This window comes from Miniopterus schreibersii (genome assembly GCF_964146895.1).
Source record: "Miniopterus schreibersii genome assembly, chromosome: 3".
Classification (NCBI taxonomy): Eukaryota; Metazoa; Chordata; class Mammalia; order Chiroptera; family Miniopteridae; genus Miniopterus; species Miniopterus schreibersii.
The window spans coordinates 28,928,948-28,953,984 of NC_138103.1; the positions used below are offsets into that span (position 1 = coordinate 28,928,948).

General features: G+C 55.3%; 2 protein-coding genes across 2 annotated transcripts in view; both read left to right on the forward strand.

The window, feature by feature from the left end:
- SRRM3 (serine/arginine repetitive matrix 3) overlaps positions 1 to 8,993 on the forward strand; it is a 53,587-nt gene extending 44,594 nt beyond the window's left edge. Inside the window, exons 12-15 of the mRNA XM_081132639.1 lie at positions 4,378 to 4,751; positions 5,315 to 5,539; positions 5,655 to 5,792; positions 7,504 to 8,993. Coding sequence (XP_080988765.1) covers positions 4,378 to 4,751; positions 5,315 to 5,539; positions 5,655 to 5,792; positions 7,504 to 7,741 — 975 coding nt within the window. The 3' untranslated portion in view covers positions 7,742 to 8,993. The remainder of the gene's footprint in view (positions 1 to 4,377; positions 4,752 to 5,314; positions 5,540 to 5,654; positions 5,793 to 7,503) is intronic.
- A 6,987-nt stretch (positions 8,994 to 15,980) lies between these two features.
- Positions 15,981 to 17,701, forward strand: HSPB1 (heat shock protein family B (small) member 1). The gene is made up of 3 exons (XM_081132288.1): positions 15,981 to 16,767; positions 17,236 to 17,299; positions 17,390 to 17,701. Exons 1-3 carry the CDS (start codon positions 16,395 to 16,397, stop codon positions 17,577 to 17,579), a joined length of 627 nt encoding a protein of 208 aa, XP_080988414.1. The 5' UTR covers positions 15,981 to 16,394; the 3' UTR covers positions 17,580 to 17,701.
- Positions 17,702 to 25,037: the final 7,336 nt, after the last annotated feature.

Genomic DNA, 25,037 nt, shown 5'->3' on the forward strand with positions numbered 1-25,037 from the left:
TGATCAGGCACCCAGAAACAGGATCCTCAAATGCTGAGTTGGAGGGGCTAGTTGTCCCAGATGCTCACTTATTCTTGTCTTTAAGAATACCAGGATCAGGCAAGCACACTATTCCTTGCTACTCTCATTCCCTTGTCTTTTCACCTCAAAAATTTCTTATAAGAAAAAGAAGTTGGATAGGAAGTCAGTGATCACCCAATATCATTGTACTTTTTTCTCTCCACATTAACTGAATCAAATGGTTGTTTAGGTATCACATAAATTTAACCTGAGGTAAAGTTTCATTAAAACAATTAAGAAACTTAAAAAAAAAAAAAAAAAGATGTCAGGGAGCAGGTGGTACCAAGGAGCAGAGAGGCTCCTGGGAGCAGAGCTCAGAGGCAGGTGAGGTCTCACTCACTCATCCATCCATTCAGACACACACACACTAAACAAGCATTTGCTGAGCACTTCTCTGTGCCAGGCCCTGTCTGAGTGTTCATGCCAGGGGAGAGGCAGGCAGACCTGGGTTTGCAGCCTCCACCTGCCAGGCTGGAGGGCAGACAAAAAGATCACTCAGAACAATGAGAGGGGAAAAGCTGAACCATGGATGGGGAGCTCTGCTCATCAGGGTAGCCCCACCCTAGCACGTCCTGGCTCAGTCCATACTATGGAAGGAACAAAGGTCTGTGGGATCATAGAGGAGCACACCTGACTTAGGGTGAGGCTCTGGAGAGGCTTCCTGAAGGTGGTGGCCTTGGGCTGACTACAGAAAAGATAAGCATTAACCAGGCTGTGAATCAGAGAGAGGAGGGGGAAGAGGCGAGAATAGTTCCAGGAAAGAGGGACAGGACTCACACAGAACAGGCTTCCAGAGATGTTTGTGGTCCCTGGCCACCACAGTCCTGTCTGGCAATGAGATCCCATGGTGTCTGGGCTTGTATCTTCCTCAATTCCTGGAAAGAATGCAACCCAGCCAGGCTGAGGATGAGGCTCACCCTCTGGCAAGATCATGGTGACCCTTTCATGAGGGCTTCTGGAAGAATGGATGGATTAGGATGAGATTGGCCCTAGAAGTCTTCCCTGAGAGAAGGCACTATGTGCCACCCTACCTAGCAACATCTTCCTCCCAACCTCCATCATCCTGGCACTTGGGGGACATGTCATGGGGCCCCACCCCTTCCTACACTGCTCTGACTCTGTTTGTCTCTGAGGGAACAGTGAGTCAGTTGTATTCTGTAAAGAATCTCTCAATCCCTGAACATGCCTACCCTGTTCAGAAAGACCCCAGTTACGATCATTTTATCAATGAGGAAACTGAGGCCCCAGAGTTAAGTGACTCCCTTAGGTCTCACAGCAAGCTTTCATCAGGGTTGATTCCAGTGTGTTCATTTTGCCAATGACCATCATCTTGGGCTATGGCAGCCACTTGGCTTGGAGGAAGTGAGAGGGAAATTAAAAAGAGCTTGGACTTCACGACGTGCCAGGCAGGAAGGGTCCAGATCAGCACAAGGGGTCTGGCCCAGGGACTTGCACCTCATGGTTAGGGACAGAAACATGGGGGTGGGTGTCCACCCAACCCAGACCCTTTTTATTCCTAACACTCCCAGACCAACAGTGGGAAGTAGAGAAGGCTCCACAGTGCCTGTGGGAAAGAACATCGTAGCCCTTGGTCTTCTTCCTGCCCTGCTGGCCTCGTCCCTGAGTCAGAAGTAGTGGCTCAGATCCAGAGTCTGGGTTGGAGCAGAATTCACATCCAGGTCCTAATTCTCAAGTTCAATATTCTGCCCTCTTGCTTGTGCCCCTCCCCCCCCACCACCACCAAAGTAGCAAGCAAAGGCTTCTTAAAGGTGGGATCCAGCATCTCCTTGGATATGAGTTACGATGCATTGACTGCCAGGGCTCCCACTCTCCCACCTAGTATCTGTTAACTCTACACTTTTTGACAGCCCAGGGGTTAGAAAAGAAACTGGGAATTTGGGGAACCTGGGGACTTTTCATATGCCTTCTCTGGAAGGAAAAAGATGCTGGATGACAGAACCTACTGCTGGGGGCTTGAGAGTTATACCAGCAGGGGTGGGGGACATGTGTTGGGGAGATAAGGTCTCTGGTAATGTCTATTGAGAATGGAAATGCCATCTCAGAAGGGGCATGGCTGAAGAGCCCAGCCTCCATCTCTCCCAGCCTAGGGTCAGGATGCTCAGAGGGGTACCTTGGTACTTGGTAATATCTACTCTGCCCACCTATGCCTGTATCTGCCCCAAAGAGAGATGTCAGGCTCTTCCAGGAGGAGGACTTCATGGCCCATCTGTCTCTGGTCAGCTGCTTTCACTTTCTGTGGTTGGTATTTGCTGGCTGCTTCAGCTACCAGCCACAAGCTGGCTGTGCCTCTCTACCAATGGGGCTGACTTCTTGGCTCTACCTTCATGCCTTGGCTGGATCCAGACTTGTACACGAAGGCCTTGGCACCACCCTGCCCCAGGAAGCACCAGGGCCATGCCAACCACATTCCTTACAGCCCTTGGCAGCAAGGTGCCCTGAGGGGTAGCAGCTGGTTTTGTTCTCTCATCCCAAGAGCCTGTCAAAAGAACTTGACCTAGACCCTGACCCTGACCTAAGACTCCCTGGGTTTGGCCTTGGCCCTTGTAAAGGTATTTCTTCCTTCCTCAGCAAACAGCATTGAGGCCTTACTAGGTGCCAAATTCTGTGATTAAAAACTCAGGTTACAGAGCTGATTTCAACACCAAATATGCCCTGGAGGTACTCCAAGTCAAGTTGGTGCTGTTATTGGGGGTGGGGTAGGAGCGATGGACAGACTTATAAATAGATAAGTGTTATCAACTGTTACCAGATGGAAGCCCAAGGACTGGAGGATGGTCAGTTCTATGGAGGGAGGGGGTGGAGAGGGTGGTCAGGGGGCGTGCAAAGAATCTTGGAATATTTGCTCTGGAAGGAACATCAGGAAGCAAAGCCCAACACTCTCATTTTGTGGATGGTGAAACTGAGGCTCAGTAGGGGGAAGTTACTTGGCCAGGATCACTAAGCGAGGTAGTGGCAGGCTCTGGGACCCTGGTTCCCAGCCAGGGCCCTTTTGAAGGTACCAGGTACCCTTTCTGGTTTTCTGTATCCAGATCCTTGTGTCCTAACTCCACTTTTGGAAAAACATATGACATCTCTATCCAACGGTCATGGTCACCCAAGAGGTGCTTGCTCAGGCCCAAGGAGCCAGGCGCTGCCAGTCCTTCCTCCAGAGGCAGTGTGGCCTCCTCTAGGCCTAGAATGGGGTGGTTGAGTTTTTCTCTCTCTCTCTCTCTCTATCTCTCTTGCATTTTTGTGAATCTAATGATGAACTTACGCTACCACACTTTTCCCTTCTCTTACACATCTTACCTACTAAAGGAGGAAGTGCCACTTTATTGGTAAGTGGACGTTAACCAAGAGGGACTTAAAAAAAAAAAATCAGAACTTAAAGAAAAAAAAAAAAAGAAAAGAAAAGAGAGAAACAGAAAGACAGTCGGGTGTTACTGACAGCTCCACAGGTCTCTGCAGGGCCGGAAAACAAAGAAAAATGTTAACAGAAAAATGTCAGTTCCCCAGGAGTTCAGACATTGTTTTTGATTTTGGTATCTAATGACATTTGTGGATTTTGTTTTTTATTTGTGTTTTTCTTCCCTTCGGTTTAGTTTTGAGTTCAGTTGTCCCGCCCCGCCCCCACCCCCATCTTTGTGCCGTGTGCCCCCTCGGTCCCCTCACTCACCCCACGCTGGGGGGGCCTGGCCTGCTGGGCTGGCCCTGGTCGGGCCTCCCGGTGCCCACCCTCTCTCTTCTCTCGGCCGGGATCGTCAGTCCCTTGGAGGGGAGCAATGCCAGCCCCCGTGCCCGTCCTGGAGCCCCGTCCCTGTCAGCCCCCCGCCCCCACCGCTCCGTTCCTCTTGTGTTTTGCATGCTGAGAACCTTGCATGAGCTGCACTGTTGAGGCCAGAAGGTGGACACTCAGGAGAGGCAGAGGCAGGGCAGGCGCGGGGAACCGTGTGTGCGATGCTCCGGGACTGGCAGCCCCAGGCCTGGGCCAGGTGAAAGCCCCCTCTCCCTCTCTCCCCCCACCCCACCCACCCGCTCTCTCACCCTCGATCTCTCGCTCCTTCTCTTGGTCTATCCTCGCTCTCTATTTTCCTCGGACTCTTCGTCTCTCCGTTTTGTCTCGCTGCTTCTCTAACTTGACCCTGTCTCCCCTCACCCGTCTCCCGTGACTCTGCCTCTCTCCCCTCTGGGTTCTCCGCCCGCTCCTCTCTGGCTCTGCTTCGGTCTCTGTCCCCTCTCTCCTGTCTCCGTCACTCTCTCTGTCTCCCCCCGCTCCCGCCCCCGCCCCCGTGCCCTCTCTGCCTCTCTCCCCGTCAGAAGCCCAGCTCGCCCTCGCCCAGGGCCGGCGACCAGGCGGAGGCCGGCGCAGCCACGTCGCCCGCGCGGGGGAAGGAGAGCACGAGCCCGCGCTCGGCGCCGTCGTCGCAGGGCAGAGGAGACCGCGCCGCGGGCGGCCAGGCCAGGCGGCGGCGGCGACGGCGACGGAGGCGGCGGCGGCGGCGCTCGAGGTCGCCGGGGTCCGCCCCCCGCCGCAGAGGCCGCCGGCGCGCCCGGCCCGCGCCGCCCCGGGTCTCGTCGCGATCACTCAGCAGGGCCCGGTCCAGCAGCGACTCCGGCGGCGGCGGCGGCGGGGCCCCGGGCCCCGGACCCGAGCCTGGCTCCGAGCGAGGCCACGGCGGGCACGGTAAACGGTGAGCGGGCACGGTCCCAGGGAGTGGAGGCTCCCCTCCCCGCACTGCCTCCCGCCGCGGAACACCCACCCCACCGAGCCCTCTACCCTCGCTGCGCCCTCGCCCTCCGCGCTCACTGAGCCCCCCGACTGACCGCGCTCCTTCGACCCAGGGAGCCCTCTCTTCCTCACAAATACTCTCCCCCGACCTCTCTTCTATCCACCCCACGATCCTTCTCCTCCCCCCACCACGGAGCACCCTCCTCCCTCATTTGTACTCCCCCCTTCTTGATCACTCTCCCTTTCCCTCACTGATTTCTCTCCCTGCCACCCCTCCCCTTCAGGAAACCTTTCCCCTTCCAGCAACCTTGCGCCTCCAACTCTCACACAACTTCCTCCGGCTCCTAACCCATCCCCTCCTCAATAAACGCCTCCTGCGCAAACCCCTGCCCCTACTGAGCCCCTTCCTCTCCGCTGAGCCCACTCCCTACACCGGCTCCCCTGTCTCCCCCCACTCCGCTCCTCCCCTCTGCGGAGCCCACTTTTTCCCTAGCTGAGCCCCCTGTCGCCGTGCCCCTCCTCCAGGGCCAAGGAGCGGCCCCCGCGCGCCCGGCCAGCCAGCATCTCCCCGTCCCCGGGCGCGCACGGCCGGCACGGCGGCCCGGAGGGGAAGAGCTCGTCGCGCAGCCCGGGCCCCCACCCTCGCTCGTGGAGCTCCAGCCGCTCGCCTTCCAAATCCCGCTCGCGCTCGCCGGAGAGGAGGGCCCGCAGCCCCACGCGCTCGCCGTCGCCCAAGAAACCTCCGAGCCGGTAAGTGCAGGCCGAGCCCCTCCGGGCGGTGGAGGGGAGAAGGCTCGCGGGGGAGAAGACGGGCCCCGGGCGCCCTCGCGTGGCGGCGGCGCTCACCTCGGGCCCGGCCCCGCAGGGACAAGGACGGCGAGGGCCGCGCGAGGCACGCCGAGGCTGAGGCCGCCCGCGCGCGGCGCCGTTCCCGCAGCTATTCGCCCATCCGCAAGCGGCGCCGGGACTCTCCCAGCTTCATGGAGCCACGGCGCATCACCAGGTATGTAGGGGCCGAGGGACTAGCCAGGGACCTAGGGGGTGAAGGCCCCTGGGACCTCCTGGGGGGCCCTACTGAACCTAGTACTGGGAGAGGAGGAGGCTGGAGGAGAGGAGGTGGGGGTTCAGTAAAGGGAAGAGGGCTCATCGAGGAGAGAGGCTAGAACTGGTGGTGCTGGGGAGGGTGTGGACTCAGAGACCGAGGTGGAGGTTCACTGAGGGGAGGGAGGCCTCAAGAAGGGAATGGTCCCCGGTGGGGGCCCATGGAGGGGAGGGGAAATCTGTACTTGGGTCTGGGTGGAAAGCGGCAAACCTGAAATTAAGTTCTGAAGATTCCAGCCAACCCTCCTGGAGCCCCTCCCTCCCTCCTTTCCTCCCTACATTCATCTCCTGGCAATGATGTCTCCTTTTCTCCTTCATCTCAAGGTCCAGCCTGCTGAGTGGCCTGTGGCCAGCCTGGGGGCCAAGTGGACCCCCTCTCCACAGGCTGCAGGGGAGATGCCCATGTGAGCTGATCTGGCTCTGTTCAGCTGTCTGTTTGCCTCTCCTTTTCTCACTAACCTCACTGCTCACCTTACAGCCCCCTGGGGAATTTGGAGGAGGGGGCACCAGCAGCCTGGTCTCTGGGGCAGCTGTGGGAGAACCCATCTGTCCTACTTTCCCCACATAGTCCAGTGGGGCTGTGCCATGATCAGAGCTTCTCTGCCAGGACTGGAGGGTCTGGGCCTGGGTCTCCAGGTGAGCCAATGGTCTGTGTTTGCAGAAATCACCCAGAAGTCCTAGACCCCTGACATGGGGTAGAAGGCCACAGGCAAAATTCTGAGCCCAGCTCTGCCACAGCCTTGCTGGGCAGCCTTGGGAGATCCGTGGGCTCCTCTGGGTCTCTGTTCTCATTCCAAACAATAAGCAGGCCTCCCTGAGCACCTTTTCAGCCCTCACATGGTCTGATTTTCAAAATGGCCCTTCCTAGGCCTTGATGATCACATTGCCTCCTCCCTTCACCCCAAAGCTAAAGGCCAGACCAGGCTTGGGACACCCCCCAGACATATGAGGGAGGTCCTAACATGGCAGACCCTCACACCTCCCACCTGGTACCCACCTCAGCCCCTCTCCCAGGCTGCCTCCTCCTCCCACTAACGTACACCTGTTTTCTTCCTCAGAATTAACCCAGTGCGATCTTAACCACTCTCTTTTGTTTTCTCTGGGTCACAGTCTCCTGGCTTCAAACTAACTCCAGGGCTGGTGGGGGGTAGCTGAGTGAGGAGAGGGGGCCAGTGGGCCTGGGCCAGGTTGTGGGCATGGGCAGCAGTGGCCAGGGGTCTCCTCCTTGTTCCCTTCACATGACCGGAAAATCCCAAATCCTCCATTCTGTGGGGAACAGAGGAGCAGAGCTGGGCCATACCCACAAACCTTTCCATGCACAGAAACCACTGCTTAGCTTGGTTGATGTAAATTTAAAACTTACATTCATTCAACAAATATTTATTGAGCACCTACTTAGGTCAAGCTGAGATTTGGCCCCCCTTTTCCTGTAGACAAGTGAGGAAAAACAAAATGATCAACATGTAATTGGCAAGTGACCACTGACTGTCCAATTCTGTTGGGGAGGGTGGGGGTGCATCTGAGGCAGCGGAACCCTGGCCACTGCTGGGGAGGGGCTCTGGGCCCAAGTGAGGGCCTTGGATGGTCTGTAATTGGTTTTTTCCTCCTGGCAGTGCCCGAAAGCGGCCCATCCCCTACTACCGGCCCAGCCCCTCCTCCTCCTCCTCCAGCTGCCTGAGCAGCGATTACTCAAGCCGGAGCCCCAGCCGCAGCCCCAGCCCCAGCCCAGGCCACAGCCACGGAAGCTACAGCAGCCGCAGTCGAGGGACCCGAAGTCGCACGCGCAGCCCTTCCCGGACCCCCAGTCCCAGCTATCACAGCCGGAGCAGCTCAGAAAGTGGGGGCTTCTGAGCCCATACAGACCCAGATTGGTGCCCCCTGTCACAGGGAGAGGCAAGGGGTCAGGCCCCAGGGCCCATGGGAGGGGCCTATACCCTATTATACAAAGAGGTCCCAGGGCCAGGGAAGACCTTGAGGGTGGGTGCCCTGCAGACAAGGAGGAGCTGGGTTCTGCTGCTTCTAGAGGGTCCCTACCCCCACCTTCTGCCCACCTACCATGTCCAGGGAACAAAGAGCCTTTTTGAACACAGGGATCACCCTGCCCCCATTCCTGCTTGATGCCAGCTCACCAGGCTGGGGACCTCAGCTCAGTGGACCCAGGGACATCTCTGTAGGTGCCAATCCTGGGAGCTTCCCCTACCCACTCCGCAGGGCCCTTGGCTTGTCTCTATCACTGGATGAGCAAGGAGGTGGACAGAAAGCAGGATATAAGTTAGAAGAATGGCCTAATCTTTAGTGTACCACCATCCAGGCTGGGGAGTTGCTGATTGCAGGAAGACCCTGTCTGAGGGCTGGTGGCTGGCCCCACAGCCTCCCAATTCCCTCTCCAGGCCCAGGAGTGCCAGGAAGAGCCAGGGAGCTTACTCTTGGTCCCACCGTTCCTCTCCAGGCCAGTTTCTCCCCTTCAGCCCTCACCTCATTCCCTGAGCCAAAGCCACACAAGCCAGGCCTTCTGCATGACAAGAGGTGGGACATACAGACCACAACTGAATCTGACCCTGAGATGAGAAGGGGTTCAGGTCAGTAGGTGGAAGAGAGAAGGAGTGGATGGAAGAGCCTATGAGAAGGGGGGAGAAGCACTGCAGCCTGATGACTGAGCAGGCCCTGGTGTTCCCATGTGCCCCTTGTCTGGGTCACAGGCATAGGATAACATGAGCTTCAGGCCTGCCCAAGAGAGCACTTCCTCCTCAGGGTTTGGTGAGGAGGTGGCCAGCCAAGGCTTCCCAGAGAAGGGTGCTATAGCCCTTGGAAGAAAGGGTAGGATCTATACTGAGGGCCTTGGCCTGGGGCATCGACAGGAAGCAGTGGCCCCCAGCCCTCTTCTGCTGCTCCCAGCCCCCTCCTCCTGGGGCCCTCAGGGATCTAATGAAGTCTTCCTTGGCCCAATAGGGCAGATGCCCTGGGCTCCAGTGGGGGGAGGGGTCTGGGGTCTTATCCGGGTTCCCCTCTCTCTATTTCCCACTCCTTTTTTTTTTTCCGCAGTGCGGATAAAACTTGAGACTCTAATAAAACACTCAGTGCCCAAAGGGCAGGTGGTGAGACCAAGCTTCTGTGGATTTGGGTACCTGGAGAGTGTGGGGAGGGCATGGGGTCCTAGGGGTCCCCCACTCCCCGCAGCCCCCACACCTCATCTAGCTTAGGCAGTGAGTGGGGTGGGGCAGAGGGAGGAGGCACTGGGCCAACACACAGAACCTTCCCTATATGTGGAATGTTCCAGACTGGCTAGAACACAGTTTGTAGCATCATATGGCTGTGAACCCAGGCTCCCTAGGATGGCACCTGGAAAGGGAGAGTTTAGAGTAGTGGATTGTTTTTTTTCTTTTAACAGTTTCATTATCTTTCTTTTATAGAGATCTAAACAAATACGCAAAAATCTCCTCCCCTCCCCCTCCTTTCCCTCCTCCCCTTCCTGTCCTCCTCCTCCTCTTCCTTCTTCTCTCTTAGAGTGGTGGATTTTAACCTGGTTTTGAATCAACTGCTTTTCAGGAACCTGATGAAGGCTGGGAACCCTTTTCCCAGAAGATGTGCACATGCCCACAATTCGGCATGCAATTTTGGACTGCACAGACACTACTAAGCCATTAGGGCCCCCTGGTCCACCTCTGCTGAGGAAGCACCTGACATGTCTATAGCTCTGATCTGTGTGAGCCATGATACAGATGTCCTGGCTCTGGCCTGGTCCCCAGAGCAGAGAGGTCATGCTCCTGAAGCCTATGGTTGTGTCAGCACATGACCTCCTTTCTAGTTTCATTTCCTTCCTACTAGAAGGGGCACCTGAGGGGGCCTTTGGCCAGTGGCTCTGTTTCTGATCTGAGGAAGCTGTTCAAAGAAGCACTTGTCTCTTTAACCCTTTACACAAGTTCAGCAAAACTGACCCTCAGGCAAGCTCTTGGGGCTACAGGGAGCACATATTTGGCCCTGGTGTGGAGATGCCATGAAACACAAAGGTGGGCATGAAAATTTAGCCTGTTTCACACTGAGCCCATACCTGCTCCTTCCCTACTCCCCCATTCCATTTCCTCATTGCTCAGCCTGAGGCCTTCCTTTCTCGCTGCACCCTACAGTCAGGCTGCCCCCAGATGGTACCACTTCTTCCCTTTGTGTCCCACTTCCATTCCTGGCCCAACAACCCTGGGCTTTCTCACTAGCACCCCTCCCATGCCCACCTCTTGCCCACTCCAATCCATCCTGCTCTATCTAAAATGCAAATCCAACCTTTCATTCACTCATTCCACACATACTTATTGAAAACCTACTGTGTGCCACACAGTGCCTGGCTCTGAGGACATAGTATTGAATTAATGAAACAACTTTTTGCCTTGTGGACCCTGCATCCTGTGACCAAGTTCACCAGCTCATAGGGCTTGGAATGCTTCTGAGGGGCTCCACCAGGAACAGCAGTCCTTTCCTCCTGCCAGCCCTCCAACCTCCTCTCCCACCACTGCCCTTTTCTCCAGTACACTCCAGTTCAGCTGACCCTCCCTCCTGTGCCCCCAAGAATGTCCCTCACCTCCACAGGTTCAGGTGAGGCTCAGTTCAGCTGCCTCCTACTCTGAAGAGCCTCTGGTCCCAAGCTGTGCCACTCCTGCCTCTGGGTTCCTCCAGTACTGAGTCTGTTCCAGATTTTAGGGTCTTAAGATCTTCTTCCAGTTGTTTGTTGGAAAGCCTCTCTCTCCCTAAATCTGTGAGCTTCTGGAGCCCAGGCCATGCTTTCTTGGTTTCTGCCACCCCCAAAATAGGTGCCTTGAAATGTTTGTTGAATGAGTAAATGAGTGAACAAGGGAGCCATGGAGTGAGCGGTTCCAGAAACCCTGGGGGGCGGGCAGGGGACCAAAGGCAAGGTGTGTTGGCAGCAGGAAGACACTAGAGGGCGACAGAGAGAGGAAAAACTGCCCGTTGGTATCTGCCAGGAGGGGCACAAAACAGGCAGCACTAAGAGGAGAGAGCCCTTGGGGAGGGTCCTGGTCAGCCTGGAAGCCTGAAGCTCGTCCTCCGCGCCCTCACTGGCTATTTGAGGAAGCCCGTTCCATGGATAAAGATGGGAAGGGTACCAGGGTCCCCCCCACAGACTGAAGCGTCAGCCTCTGCTCTGTACCTTGGGAAAACAGAAAAGTACTGCCAGAAAGGCAGGCAGGAAAACAGGAAACTCCAGTTCTGCCTTGGTAACAAGGAAGGGGAAATGGGATGGGGGTGGGGGGACCTTCCCTGGATGTGAGCCTTTGGGATGCAGTAGGTTCTCTCCTGGTCTCTCTCCATAGATGGGGCTGCAGGGCCCCCTCCCCCCATCTTTCCCTTTCCAACAACCACAGCGACTGGGCATTTGGGCAGGGCTTTCCTGTGTTCCGTTTTCCTATTGGTTTCCTGAGGACCCAGACTCAGGGTAGCAAGTCACAAGTGCATATGCCCAGTTTGGGTGTCCCAGCTGGCACCCCCCATCCTCTGCCTTTCTGAAATGGTCTTGGAAGCCCCCTGGCCACTCACCAGTCTCTCAGCTGAGGACATATTCAACAAACTGGTCCTATCACCAGGCACCTTCTCTTCCTTCTCCAGATCCCCCTCTCGTGAAAAAGTTTCTCAGGACACCTAAGACATGAAGGTGCTCCAGCCGTGGGGACTCCCACCTCCACGGCCACCACAGGGGATGCCACATCTCCACATCCTCCCTGACCCTCTGCCTCCACTCACCATATACACACCCCCTCCGGCAGCATTAGATGGCAGAGGGGGCAGTGCAGGGGACCTGGGGGGAGGGGGGAAAGTAGAGGAGAAACTGTTGATTCACGGCGCTGGAAGGAGTCTTAGAGAACATCCCGTCCAATGGTCTCATTGTACAGATGAAGAAAATGAGTCATGGGAGCTGGCCGCTGGCTGAGGTCCCAGAGTTAGAGACATGCAGGTCCCCAGACTCCCAAGCTAGAAAGATTCTTTCTCCTGGACAGCGGGGTGGTAGGGGCCAGGGGATGGGTCCCCTTCCACCTGGCCCCTCCTTGGCACCCCTTCAGTGGTGATGAGGGTGAGGTGATCCCAAGGCCAGCCAGAAGCCAGAGGCCTAATGGGTAGGCAGGTTGGAAATGGGGTTGTAGAAATGGACTCCTAGAGGGTCAGTGTTTAGACACTTCCAGAAAGACCTGGTGCCCCCCACCCCCATGTGCTCTAATTACTGCTGCCCACATTTTCAGTTCCCAGCAGGCTCAGTGACAGGTGAAATCTGTCAGCTGTCAGACCTCTCCAGGGAGCTCTGTCAGCTGCCTGAAGACTCTCGAACTTTCTCTGAGGTTGTGTCAGGGAAGGAAGAGCTGGCTCAGCCACAATTGGCAAAAGCCAGCCAAGGGTGTGGCTACTGTGCCTAAGGCCTCAGGCACAGTGTCAGGCTGGGAGGCTGGTCTTCGGGCTGCTTCAGAGTATCCCAGACTGGAGCCAGAGATGAAGGGAGAGACCCTCCAATTAAGTAACCCCAGACCCTACAGTGCCCACCTCCCCTCCCCCCACCCCCACTATGGCTTCTGGGAAATCCATGGGGGTGGACTTAGTTGTCCCCCTCTTAATCCCAGAAAAACTACCCCTGGAAGCTCAGTGACTGGAATGCAAGCAGATAATTGTCAAAGAACATTTGGGCAGGTAGGCAACTGGGGGCAGATGTCCAACTTTTGCTCCCTTTGCCAAGCCCTGTGCCTGGGTTCTGAGTGCAACCTTCTGGAGGAAGGGCATCTTGGTCAGGGCTGGAGGAACCCCAGAGAGTCTGGCCCAATTCTCCATCCTGACTGGCAACCCTTGGCTGAACATAACACCCTGCACCTCACTGGACTGCCTGGGAAGTCTCTCCCCTGCAGGACAGAGGATCAGGAGGCCTGAGTTCCAATCCCTCACACCCCTTCCAGTTTTGTGACCTTAGGCAGTTCTGACCCTCAGTTTCCTCATCTCAATAATGGGACTCTGATAAGAGACATGGGCATGCTGTAACGCACATACAACAGGATAATGCTCATTAGTCTAAGTCTCAATATCCAAAATTAAAGGCCCTCTTTCCTTAATGACGATTAACACTTAGTGAGCACCAGGCATTTCACATGCATTATTGCATTTGAGATTCACCACAATCCTGCAAGATGGGTACATTATTAGCCACATTTTACAGATGGGGACATGTGGGCTCAGAGAGGTCACCAGGCCAGTGAACAGCAGCACCCAGATTCAAGCCCAACCTTGTCTGACCCCAAAACCCAGTTTCTCCCACGCCCCACCCCCTCTTATCATGACCCAGAGCCACTCATGTCCCCTCCCTTGTGACTGGCAGGGTGACCCAAGTCCCTCAAGAACTGGCCCATTGAAGATGAATGTGAGTTCTCCATTCTGCCTTCCCCACCCACTGTGGGCAGAGTGCTGGGGTTGTTGTACCTCAGGTTGCACAACTTCCCCTGGCTGGGGCAGCAAGAAAGGATCTTCCCTGCCTAGTTTCAGGCAGGATGAAGGGAGCTATGAAGGGAGCTTGTGTCTATAAAATGCTAGCAGCCAGACAGGTAGCCCCCACCCAGAGCGAGGCTGGGCCTTGCAGGACCACACTTGAAAGCACCCATGACTACCCTTGATAGCTCCCCTCGAGGGTGGAGCACCTGGGCTCCAGTCTGGGCCAATGTGGGCAGGCAGGGGCGGATGAGGGACCTCCCTGGCTCCTGACCTAATCCTGACTTTATGGGGCTGGGAGTGCCAAGGAGTGAAAGCCTGGGGCTTCTTGAAGCTGAGATCCTTGGGAGGAAGCCAGTAGCTCCCAACTGAGACCCACTGGGCTCATGACATGGTACACAGTAAGGGAGATGTGGCAGAGGGCAGGGGTCCTGTCTGCCTCCCACCCTTGACTCAATAGAGCCCCAGGTGCTCAGAGGCCTTTCCAGAGGTGACATCAGATTTGGGTGGTCCAGCCCCAGCTCCTTCCTGATGGGGAGCAGGGTGATAAAGAAGAAAGGTATCCAGGAGTTCTCTCTCTTGAAGTGGAAACTGAGAGTCAGAGAGAGCATGAAACTTGTTACCCCTTGCTCCTCAAGGTAAGTAGCCTGGAGTCTGGCTTCTGGCCCCTCAGGTGTCCTGGGCAGAGCAAGGCCTCCTGTAGAACTGATAGAGTACAGCTTCAGCCCCAGGAGAGGGGCAATAAGCAGGGTGGGCCTCAGAAAGAGAGGAGGTAGGGAAACCTCAAGGTAGGAGCCCCTGAGGGTAAGAGCCCTGAGCACTGAAGTCAAGAGGAGCCCCTGAGGGTAAGAGCCCTGAGCACTGAAGTCAAGAGGTTTACTCTGAGGGTGTCTTACAGGAGATGGTGGGCCAGTTACTCTCAACCTCAGTCTCCTCATCTAAAAAGGAGGGATAACAGGACAGAGTCTTGAGAAGGAAGGCTGGACCAGAGCCATGCCTATGAAGGCCAGAACAAGGGAATGTTAGGATCATGGCAGGAGCCTAGGGCACCACTCTCTCCCAGAGGTGGGATATTGGGGTCTGGATTCCATTAGGTGGTCAGGTAGGAGATGGAGTCGAGGGACAGGCCTCAGGCTATAAGCAAGATTTAGCAAACTGTACCAGCTGGAGCCCCCTCTCCCTTTGTACTGTGAGAATCAAAAAGGGGTTTTGTGATTATAATTTGCAAAAAGGGAAATTGAGGACTAGAGAAAGACAGGGCCTTGTCTAAAATCACACAGTAAGTCAGTGGCAAAGCCCAGACTAGACTCAAGGTAGCTGCATTTCAGGTTCCCTGTCCTCAAGAAAAAATAGATTGTATAGAGCAAGAACTGAGCAGACTTTTTGGACACCTTTTTGGACAATCCAATATGGAGTCACTGTCAGACAAGACTGAGGTATGTCAAAACTGAGGTAAAAGGGTGTAATGGGAACACCCTTAGGAGGAGCCCAGAAGGCCCAAAACCACAAGTCTGGACACTTGGTAAAGGATTCCATGTGGGTACCGAGATGAGTGGGACCTTCACCCCTTGTGGGCAATAAGAACTAGAACTCCTACCACCTCAAGCTTGGCTGTAGCACTGGTAACACTTGGAGCCCTGCCAGACTTTCACTCCACCAGATGCATGCCCCCACTCTAGCCACCTGGCTTGAGACCGATGCCTGCCTCTCCACCTGCAGACGCCCCCAGTGCCCAGGACTTGGCTCTGCTTGTGCAAGCTCCCCCTCTCTGTGTGACCTGTGTGTGACTCTATTGGCTTATTTTTCATTTATCTTTTTTTTTTTTTAGAACATTTAAAAATTTTTTGTCTTTATTGATTTCAGAGAGAGGAAAGGAGAGGGAAAGAGAAACATCAATGATGAGAGAGTCATTGATCGGCTGCCTCCTGCACGCCCCCCCCCCCCACACACACACTGCCCCCTCTAGCTCAGGATCAAGCCTGCAACCTGGGCATGTGCCCTGACCAGGAATCAAACCATGATCACCTGGATCATAGGTCGATGCTCAACCACTTAGCCACACCAGCCAGGCTCTATTGGCTTATTGGGGAGGTCTCCCCTGATGAACCTGACATTGTGGAAAGACACAAACATATGTGAGTGACTCCTTTCAGGGACGCTCCCTTGCTCACAACATAGATATAATGTGGAGATTGACAATAACCTTCCTCCGGAACCCCTCTCAGCACTGGATTTGAGATTTCTTCTCTGGGCCAGCCCCACTGGAGGAAAATGGCCAGACCCACACATGCCACTGCCTCTGCAACAGGGAGAAATACACACTCTCCTTCCTCCTCCCTCTCTTCAATTCCAGGTAGATAATAACAATAATTAACAATTACCATGTACCAGGCCCTGAGCTAAAGTCTTCTTGCGTTAAGTCATTGAATCCTCACACCAACCCAATGATGTCAGCATTATTATCTCATCATCGTCTCCATTTTCCAGATGGGGAAACTGAGGCACACAGAGTCTAACTCGCAGAAGTTCTTCCAATCAGTGGCAGAACCAAAATGTGAACTCAGGCAGTCTGGTTCCATAGCCCACACTTCTCAAAAAACCACCAGACTGCTTCTTAAAACATTATATCACAGATATCCTGCGGTGCAAATCCTGGCCGGTCACTTCCTAGTTGCGTGGCCTGGGACAAGTGGCTCATTCGCTCAGCTGGACAAAAGGATGGGACTGTCCACAGGCAGTGGCCCAGGGCTTCGGCCCCCAGGCCTGTGAGTGTCCAGCAGTGGGCAGTGCATCAGCGTTTGCGCTTCAGTTATTTGTTTTTTTGAACAAGAGAAGGTTCCAGAGGTGGGTAGAGCCTTCCTCGCCCCGCCCCGGCCCCGGTATGCAGGGGGAGGGGCTGCCACAACTAGTCATTGCCATTAATAGAGACCTGAAGCACCTCCTGCTAAAAATACCCGGCTGAAACCCTTTAAAAGCGCCGCTGGCTCGGGCACCGGACATTTCTCCAAGCCTCCTCCAGAAGCGCAGAGCCGAGCCGGCCAGCATGGCTGAACGCCGCGTGCCCTTCTCGCTCCTGCGGAGCCCTAGCTGGGACCCTTTCCGCGACTGGTACCCGAGCCACAGCCGCCTCTTCGAGCAGGCCTTCGGAATGCCGCGGCTGCCCGAGGAGTGGTCGCAGTGGTTCAGCCACAGTGGCTGGCCGGGCTACGTGCGCCCGCTCCCCGCGGCCGCCGCCGTCGAAGGCCCCCCGGCGGTGGCCGCGCCCGCCTACAGCCGCGCGCTCAGCCGGCAGCTCAGCAGCGGCGTCTCCGAGATCCAGCACACTGCAGACCGCTGGCGCGTGTCCCTGGACGTCAACCACTTCGCCCCCGAGGAGCTGACTGTGAAGACCAAGGAAGGCGTGGTGGAGATCACCGGTGAGCAGCCCCCACCCGGGTCCTGCGGAGATAAAGCTGGCGGGGCGGGGAGCCTGGGCAGTGAAAAATCAGCGTCCTGGCCCTGCCCCCGGCCTGTACTCCCTTCTCCAAAAAGGGGAGAGGGGGTGCGAATAGCTCCTCAGGGAACTTTCGGCCCTAAACAACGCTCTCTTAAGGGAAGAAACGCCCCATTCCAGCGGAGATTTTAACCCCTCCCCCCAACCCCACCTCCAAGTGACCCCCAGGCGCTGCCTCTTCCCATATCCGGTCCCTGGACGGGGTGTATGTCCCAGGCAAACGGGGCTTTACCGAAGCTTATGAGGGCCTGGGACAGTCCGGGGACTCCCCAAATCCCCCCACCAGTCTGGGATGACCATGAGTCCAGGCCACCGTGTGGGAAGTGTTTGGATGTAGGCTGACCTGAGAGGCCGTCCCTCCCTCACCCTCTGACCTCCCTCCCTTCCCCAGGCAAGCACGAAGAGAGACAGGATGAGCATGGCTACATTTCCCGGTGCTTCACTCGAAAATACACGTGAGTCCTGGCACCAGATGGAGGGGATCGGGAGGAGGACAGGGTGACTCACTTGTGTGTGACCCTTGTCCTCCCTCTCTACATGTCCAGGCTTCCCCCTGGTGTGGACCCCACCCTGGTGTCTTCTTCCCTGTCCCCTGAGGGCACGCTCACCGTGGAGGCCCCGATGCCCAAACCAGCCAGCCAGTCAGCAGAAATCACCATCCCTGTCACCTTCGAGGCCCGTGCCCAGCTTGGGGGCCCAGAAGCTGGGAAGTCCGAGCAGCCTGCAGCCAAATAAAGGCCTTAGCCCTGCTTCGAACCCCCCCTTAGCAACCACTGACCATCCCCACCTGTCAGCCTGTGTGCTCTTTTGATACATTTATGTTCTGTTTTTCTCAAATAAAGTTCAAAGCAACTGCCTGCCACTGCCTCTGTGTGTGTGGAGGCCTAGGAGTTGGTGCTGTTTGCTGGCTCACACATTCCTCATATTTGCTGAGTGCCTACTGTGTGCCAAGCCCCATGCTGGGCCCTGTGGGTACAATGTTGTCTGTCCATCACAGGACACAACCCTTCTTCCGTTGAGAAAAGTAATGATTGTAACCAGCAGTTAAAACCCCAAAAGCCAGGTGTGGGAGCCAGGGAAACCAGGAGAGGCTCCTAACCCAGGCTTGGATACTCAGAGACACCTAGGCTGGGGTCAGATGGAAGGTGACAGCAGGACCAGGGGAGGGGAACTTCCTGGGAACTCAGAGTCTGGTACTGACTTCATCATGACTTTATTCTCCTCCTAGACAGGGACAGGACCATGTAGACAGTATGAGAGGTGTGGCCACTCCAGGTTACTTTCTGAGGGGAGGTGAGCCTAGTCAAAGGACCCATTCTCCCTCCTCCCAGCTCATGCATGCAGGATGGGGCCTGGCCTCTCAGGCCTGAGTGTATCCTCCAAAGATCAAGGCCTAGGTTTTGGTGGAAGAGAGGCAAAGACTCTAACAGGGAGGTTAGTTGCCCCAGGAGGGCCTGCCTTGACTGGGCCAGGCAGGAACAGTCACATCTACCTTGGTCCTCTTCTTTGTCGGCCCTTGCCCAACCCACCACCCTCTTACCTGACCCAAAGAGGGTTTGGAGGCACCTGGGAGAGGGAGAAAGCAGATGGGGGCTTTGGAGCCCAGTCTCAAGGCCTCAAGAGCTTGAGACACCCCCACACTGTCTCTACAGACAAGGTGCTAGAGCCTGAGGCTGTGGCAAGATCCCCCTGCATTTTTTTCTAAGCCCACGGCCTTACTTTCACAGGGTGCTTGAGAGGAACAGCACCCCACAGGGAAGGGCTTGGGCATACATGTGTACACACATACCCCACCCCTGAAATTACTCAGTTTCCTGATTTCCCCTCTCTGGTGCAGGCTCCCTGCTGGGATACCATAATATGGAGCAGACATAAAGCCAAAGCAGGTCTCAGCCCTCGGAGGCCTCGCCAGACCTGGAGGGAAACCAACAGGGAAATAAACACATAGACCAAGGATTGTGCTTGCCCAGCTGGCAGCACAGGTCTGGGCCTGAAGGCCAAGGCACTGCCCAGTCTACCCACCCTTCCACCTTCCGCTCATTTCCTGAGCTCCAGTCTCCTAAATCTGCTACCTTCCTTCCAGACACACACATCCCACATCTCAGGTGTCCTGGACACCTTCATGCTCCTGTGGCCACAATCCAGAGTCAGCCTGTCTAGTTCTCACCCTTGCTCTGATTGCCAGCTCCCTTGTGGGTGGCAATGGGGTGGCCCTAGCCTCTACAGGTGTGGCTGCATCCTCCTGCCTTGTCAGAGAGAGCTGCCAACTCCTCCCAGTGCCCTTGAAGTGTGGGAAAGCTGATGCCAAGCCTTTTTGACAAGGTAATAATCCCCACATTACCCTGGGAAGAGGTGTGGTTAGTCCTGCTTAACTGGGTGCAGAGAGCCTCAAAGAAGTAAAGAAACTTGCCCTGGTCCACACGGGTAGTCCTGGAGGGGTGGGTTACATCTGTGTGGCTATAGGCAAGGGAGGGCAGGTAAGCTCAGACAGGAAGGATGGGGTTTGGGGGTTCCACAGCTTAAAGTGCTGCAAACAAGGTTTGGCCGGACCTCAGGACGGGGAGGACATGGATGCAGATGAGCCCAGGGGCCACAGGTGTTCAAGGGAGCCAAGCTCAAAATGGCCTGGAGAGAGCTTCTAGAGTCTCAGTCCCAGAGTCCAGAGCCATGGTCTGGGGCAAGCAGGGGTCAGTACCCGGGGTGCTATCAATGCTATAGGAGTGGAGTCCAAGGGCAGCAGCTTTGAGGTCCCCAGGATTCAGACCATAATCTGTCACACAGCTGGGGCAAGGGGTAGGTGAGAGGGAAGGAATCCACTCTCTGCAAAGGAAACAGGCCCGTCTCCATGGGAAACTAATGTAAGAGACGAGGAAACTGAGGTCGATGCCCTGTAGCTTGCCTGGGCCACATGAGGGGCAGAGGCAGAGAAGAGTCTGAGGTGGGCTGGCCCTATGCTCAGAGCTCAGCTTGGAAGATGTGGAATCTGAGGCAGCGCCTCTGGGCAGAGTGGACAGGGCTGGCTGGCTCAGGTCCGGGATCTCCATTAGGAGGGGCTGGCACTAGGCTTTGGGAGCCCTGGTGAGTCCCTGCACTCCTGCTATGACCCAGGAGCAGTTCCAAAGCTCTACAGGCATTTCCCTAATTTTCAGTGGGTCCTTCTCTAAAGGCCTCTGATGTCCTTCAAGTTTCCAGACTCAGATATTGGCCTTGATTTGATGAATGCTAGCATCTGGGCCCCTCTGCTCAGCTGAAGGGTATCTGAGGGGCAATGCTCCATGCTCCAGGTTGATGACAAAGGCTCCCTCGAGGACCTCAAGTCCCTATGGCTGCTGGTCACCCCTGGCTGGTGCCAGCTCCCCTGGGGATCTGTAGAGCACACAAACCTCCCTCAGTTCCAGGCTGATTCCCAGGTCTCTCGTTTTCTCTCTCCCTCCCAGTTGTGAAATCTGCCCTCCCTGTTGATACCTTCTCTAGCCTAGCACCCAGCCAGTTGGTCCAAGTCCCTGCTCTCAAGGGGGCAAGTGGAGGAAACAGCTCAGTGACAAGCAGCATTACACATTAGAGAGAGGCTGGGACATGGTGCAGGATCTCAGTGGAGTTGGGAAAAGGGACTTCCAGAAGTGACCCTTTTGTGATAGGCCAGGGGGAATAGCATAGTCAAGGGCTGGAAGGCTGGTGCATTCAGACTGCAGGAGAAGCAGCAAGTGAAGGAAGGAAAGAGGACAAATATGGGAGATGGTGGGGCCCTGTCTTGGAGGGCACTGAAGGCCATGCTTTGTATGCCATGGAGTCAGCAAAGGGTTTAAGCATCCCTGCTTTAGAAACAGGTTCCAGATCATACAGGAGAGTGGTTGGTAAGGAGCCAGCCAAGATGCAGAGGGCAATGTGCTGCTGAGATGTACTGGACATGGGTCCTGCCAGGGAGAGGGGGAAAGGGAACCAGGTGCCTGGATGTAGCAGCAGCAGGCTCTGCAGTGTGGGGTGATGGATTGGAGGTAGAGGTGTGAGGAGCAGTGAGGAGAAGGCAGGGATCTGCTAAGGCCATGGCTCATTACCTGGGGCTCGCTGACCTCATTGCCTCTGTAAGGTCAAGCAGACCCCAGACCTTGGCTGCTGGGTGAGTGAATTGTTTCCAGATATCATCATTTTCCCCATTACAGAATCAACCTGGGCTTTACCAGGTACGCACTGCTCTGTGGGGAAGGCAGGGTGGGAGACAAAAGTTGCCTAGAGGAACCCAGTGTTTGGTCCAAAGAGTGTGGCCAGAGAACCTTTGTGGTGGGGGAGGGGCAACCAAAGTAATAAAGGAGATGAGGGTCAGGCAGAACTGGAGCTTCTGGCCAGGAACTGGCCACTGGGTTAACAGAGACCCCAGACCCCTTGGTTTTCTAGAAGTCACCAAGCCATGTCCTGCCCTGGGCTCTGGCAGGAATCAGGCTGGCCAGGATCCTATCTGCTGGCCTTACTTTGGACTCCCTGCACCCTACCCCCAACTCCATATGCACACAGTGGAACCTAGAGGTTTGGGACAACCCTGGAGCTCAGGGCTTGGCCCCAGGCCCACATTTGCACAACAGCAAGGAGCTGCCAGCTCAGTACCAATGCAGGAAAGGGGAGGGAGGAAGCTGCATGGGCCAGCACAACTGGGTAAGCCTGGGTTGGTCTTAGCCAGAATTGGGCCCTGGATAAAATGGGGCTAAGCCCTGCCCTCATGTTAGTCTCCCAAGGAGACTGACACCAGGGAATGTGGAGGAGGAGGCCCACCATGTGCCCTCCACCCCCCAAATGTGTACTGTCTGTCAATCAATCAATATCCCTGTGTGCCAGCCCTAAGGAGCACAGGGTCCCCTGGGGGAGACCCACAAGTAAGCAGGAACTCACTCCATGCCTGGCATAATCCTCTTAATTAAGGGCTCTGGGTCTTCTTCCCCTTTTTCCACCTGGCCAGGTGACTTTGGACTTCACTGTAAATGCATATCTATATAATCCTGCCTCCCAAGGATGCACCATATTCTCATGAACTTCTTTGATAGTTCTGCCAACCTCTAGTTGTGCTGGAAGAGCTGGCAGCATGAAAAATGCCAGGAATCCCAGGGTTAGCTGAGAAGGGACAGCTCCAGATCTATAGCAGAATTGCTGGATGACCTCAGGTAGGAGCCTGGAGGGTGGAAGAGCCTTGCTGGCCAGCCAGCCACCAACCTCTCCACTGAGGAGCAGACTGAGGCCAGGGCTCCCAAACCCCAGCCTGGAGAGAAAAGGTTATGTCTGGAGCTCCTGGGAAAACTACCTAGCTATGGGAGGGGTCCCTGCAGCATAATGCCCCCCTCCCACCCTCCTTCCAGCCTTGTTCACTTACCAGTCCAGTATACCACTCTGCATTGGTGGTTCAGGGACTGCCTCAATGAAAGGAAGTTACACCCACCCCTAGGGTTAACAGGGCAGAACTTGAACCTGCTAGGAAGGCTTGGACTAAAGAATGAATAGAGGGGGCAGGAGAAGCTCTGTGTTTAGGAGGCATGGCCTGGGGTCCAGCCCTGTTCTGGGCTCAGTTTCCATTCTGAGGGATCTGGGTGGCCTCTGAGGCCCCTCCTAATCTGCCTGTCGGTGTGGTGCAGAATGGGAATCAAGGGAGAATAACAAAGATTGGCGGCTGCCCAGGGTCAGTCCCCTAACAATGGTAGGAAAGCCAAAGTCCCAAGGGTGCCCAAGAAGGTAAGGATAGCTCTCTGCAGGACTGAAGGACCTTCATGAGGAAGGCTTCAGTCTTGGCCCTGACCCCAGCGCAGGTCTGGGTAACCCTTTTCTTCCCACATCATTTCCCCTCTACAAGATGGGTTCATAAGAGTCCTTTAAGTCTGCTTAGGGATGGCTGTGAGAGCCTGTGTTCAGATTGGGGGACGGGGGGAATGACATGGGATAGGGAGGTTGAGAACTTAATCAGGTGAATGACCAGAGAGGTCACTGTGCCCTCTGATCCCCACCCGACCTCTCTCTGAGTCATGGGCTATCCTTTTACAATCCCCTCAGTGGCTCTGTTGAAGATCTAAAGATACTCTTCCCTAGGCCTGACCAGCCTGAAAGCCTTGAACCCTGTGAGTGGCCCTACAGGCCAATCCCTCAGCAGGGGTTCTGGAGCCCAAAGGCAATGGCTTCTTTGTGAGAAAAAGAGTGATTCTGGAGGAGTAATCAATCACCACCAAGCAGGCAGCAGGCCTGGCCAGCTCAGGCCTCTGACTGTACTGGCCAACTCCAGAAATGAAGCCTTGGCCCCATCTGCCAAGGAGATGGAGCACTGCCAAGGCAAGCCTTGAGACTGCCCCCTGCAGGATGCCCTGAGGCTGGGCATCAGAGTTCTACCTGCCCCTCCCCTTCATTTAGGCCCAGATAGGACAGTAAGTGACTGCCCCCTGGTGCTCTACAGAGACATCCAGATACCTGACACCACTCACCCCAGGACATCTGGGAACCTGCTCAAGTTCTGGGTCCTGCTAGGTCCAGAGTAGAAATGGGCACAGAAGACCTGGTCTTGGAACACACTGACAGCCCCCAGCCTGGCACCTACCATGCCTTTTTCTCTGCTCTGAGCCTCAGTTTCTGAGAACCCTTAAGCCTCATGAAAATTCCCTCCTGGAGGACCTAGTTCACTCCCCTGGCTGCCACCCCTGCCTCTGCCTTTGAGGGTCTGACAGCCCAGGTCTGGAGCCAGAGCCCCTGCCCTACCCTGCTGCATAGGTACTGACCACTGTTTCTGTTACTAATTACAACTGGTGTCTACCTGCTAGCTATCAATCACGCCTTAGCTTATTAAATTCTCATAGCAACCCTATACCTCTGAGAGGCAGAACAGGATTGTGATTATGCTTTTGGCCACTGGTTTCAAATTGCCTGGGTTCAAATCCCCATTGGTCCACTTACTAGCTATGTGATCTTGAGAAAGTTACTAAGTCTTAGTTTCTTCCTCTGGAAAATGAAGCTGATTATATGAATTAATACACATGAAACATTTAGAACAGTGCCTGGCCATTAAACACATTAAGCACCTGGTCAATGCTAGGTGTTTTAATGAGGTAGACTGTATTACTTCCATTTTACAAATATGGAAACTGACACTCTGAAAGGCTAAGGAAGCTACAAGCACCATGTAAGTAGGGCAAGGTGGGATGAGAAATCAAATGCTGAGCTCTTTTTTTTTTTTTTTTAAATATATCTTTATTGATTTCAGGGAGAGGAAAGGAGAGGGAGAGGGAGAGGGAGAGAGAGAGAGAGAAACATCAATGATGAGAGAGTCATTGATCAAGCCCACAACCCGGGCATGTGCCCTGACGGGGAATAGAACCCGGATCGCCTGGATCCCAGGTCGACGCTCAACCGCTGAGCCACGCCCCGCCGGGCAAGTGCTGAGCTCTTAAGCTTTCTTCCACTGACAACCCTTCATTTGGAAAATGACAGAAGTTGCTCAGTGACAGAAATCTCATCCTTCTAAACAGTAGCCACTGAAAATTATCTTCAAGTCCTAAATCTAGGTTTGGTTGTGCTTTGGGAAACCCATCTACCCCCCCCCCCCCCCCGACCTCAGGATTATACCTCTCTACAGTGGGAAATGAGAAGGGCAGAGATTGGGGTGTCTGCGCTCCCTAACATTTTGCCAGCTGATTCTGAGAGAGCGCGCTGGGCGGCCACCATTCAATTCAAAGCTGAGCGCCTATCCAGGAGTGTGGGGGAAAGCAGGGGCATTCAGGGCATTTAGTAGAACAGCACATACACAGAGGAAGATGGGGCTGGGGCTGGGGGGGAGAGGGGGGTGCAGGTGAGGCTGGAGAGGTAGGTTGGGCATTGCTATGCCAGAGGACCTTGAATGTCAAAGAGAGGCAGGAGCTGGCCTCACTGTCCTCATGACAGCAAGTTTGCCCTCTAATTCAGCGTTCTGCCATGGGACCAGCGTGTGAGGTGACAGAACCTGTGAGGTGACAGAACCCAAGTCACCAACCCTCTTTGCGCCCCTCCAACTGTTGTGGACAGATAATGCTGACCTCCTGGGGCTGGTTCCAGAATGAGAGATATGTAGGTAACAAAGCACAGCAAACCTACACAGGACATTAGAGGTCTCTTTGTTAAGATGGGGAAACTGAGGGGTAGGCATGGGGTCAGAGCCCCGCAGGAGCCTGAGGCTCCACCCCCTCCACCAGCTCCTTC

Coding starts and splice junctions, on each gene's coding strand:
- HSPB1 (XM_081132288.1), top strand. CDS start 16,395: ATGGCTGAACGCCGCGTGCCCTTCTCGCTCCTGCGGAGCCCTAGCTGG. Junction 16,768..17,235: donor AGGCGTGGTGGAGATCACCG/GTGAGCAGCCCC, acceptor TCCCTTCCCCAG/GCAAGCACGAAGAGAGACAG. Junction 17,300..17,389: donor TGCTTCACTCGAAAATACAC/GTGAGTCCTGGC, acceptor CTACATGTCCAG/GCTTCCCCCTGGTGTGGACC.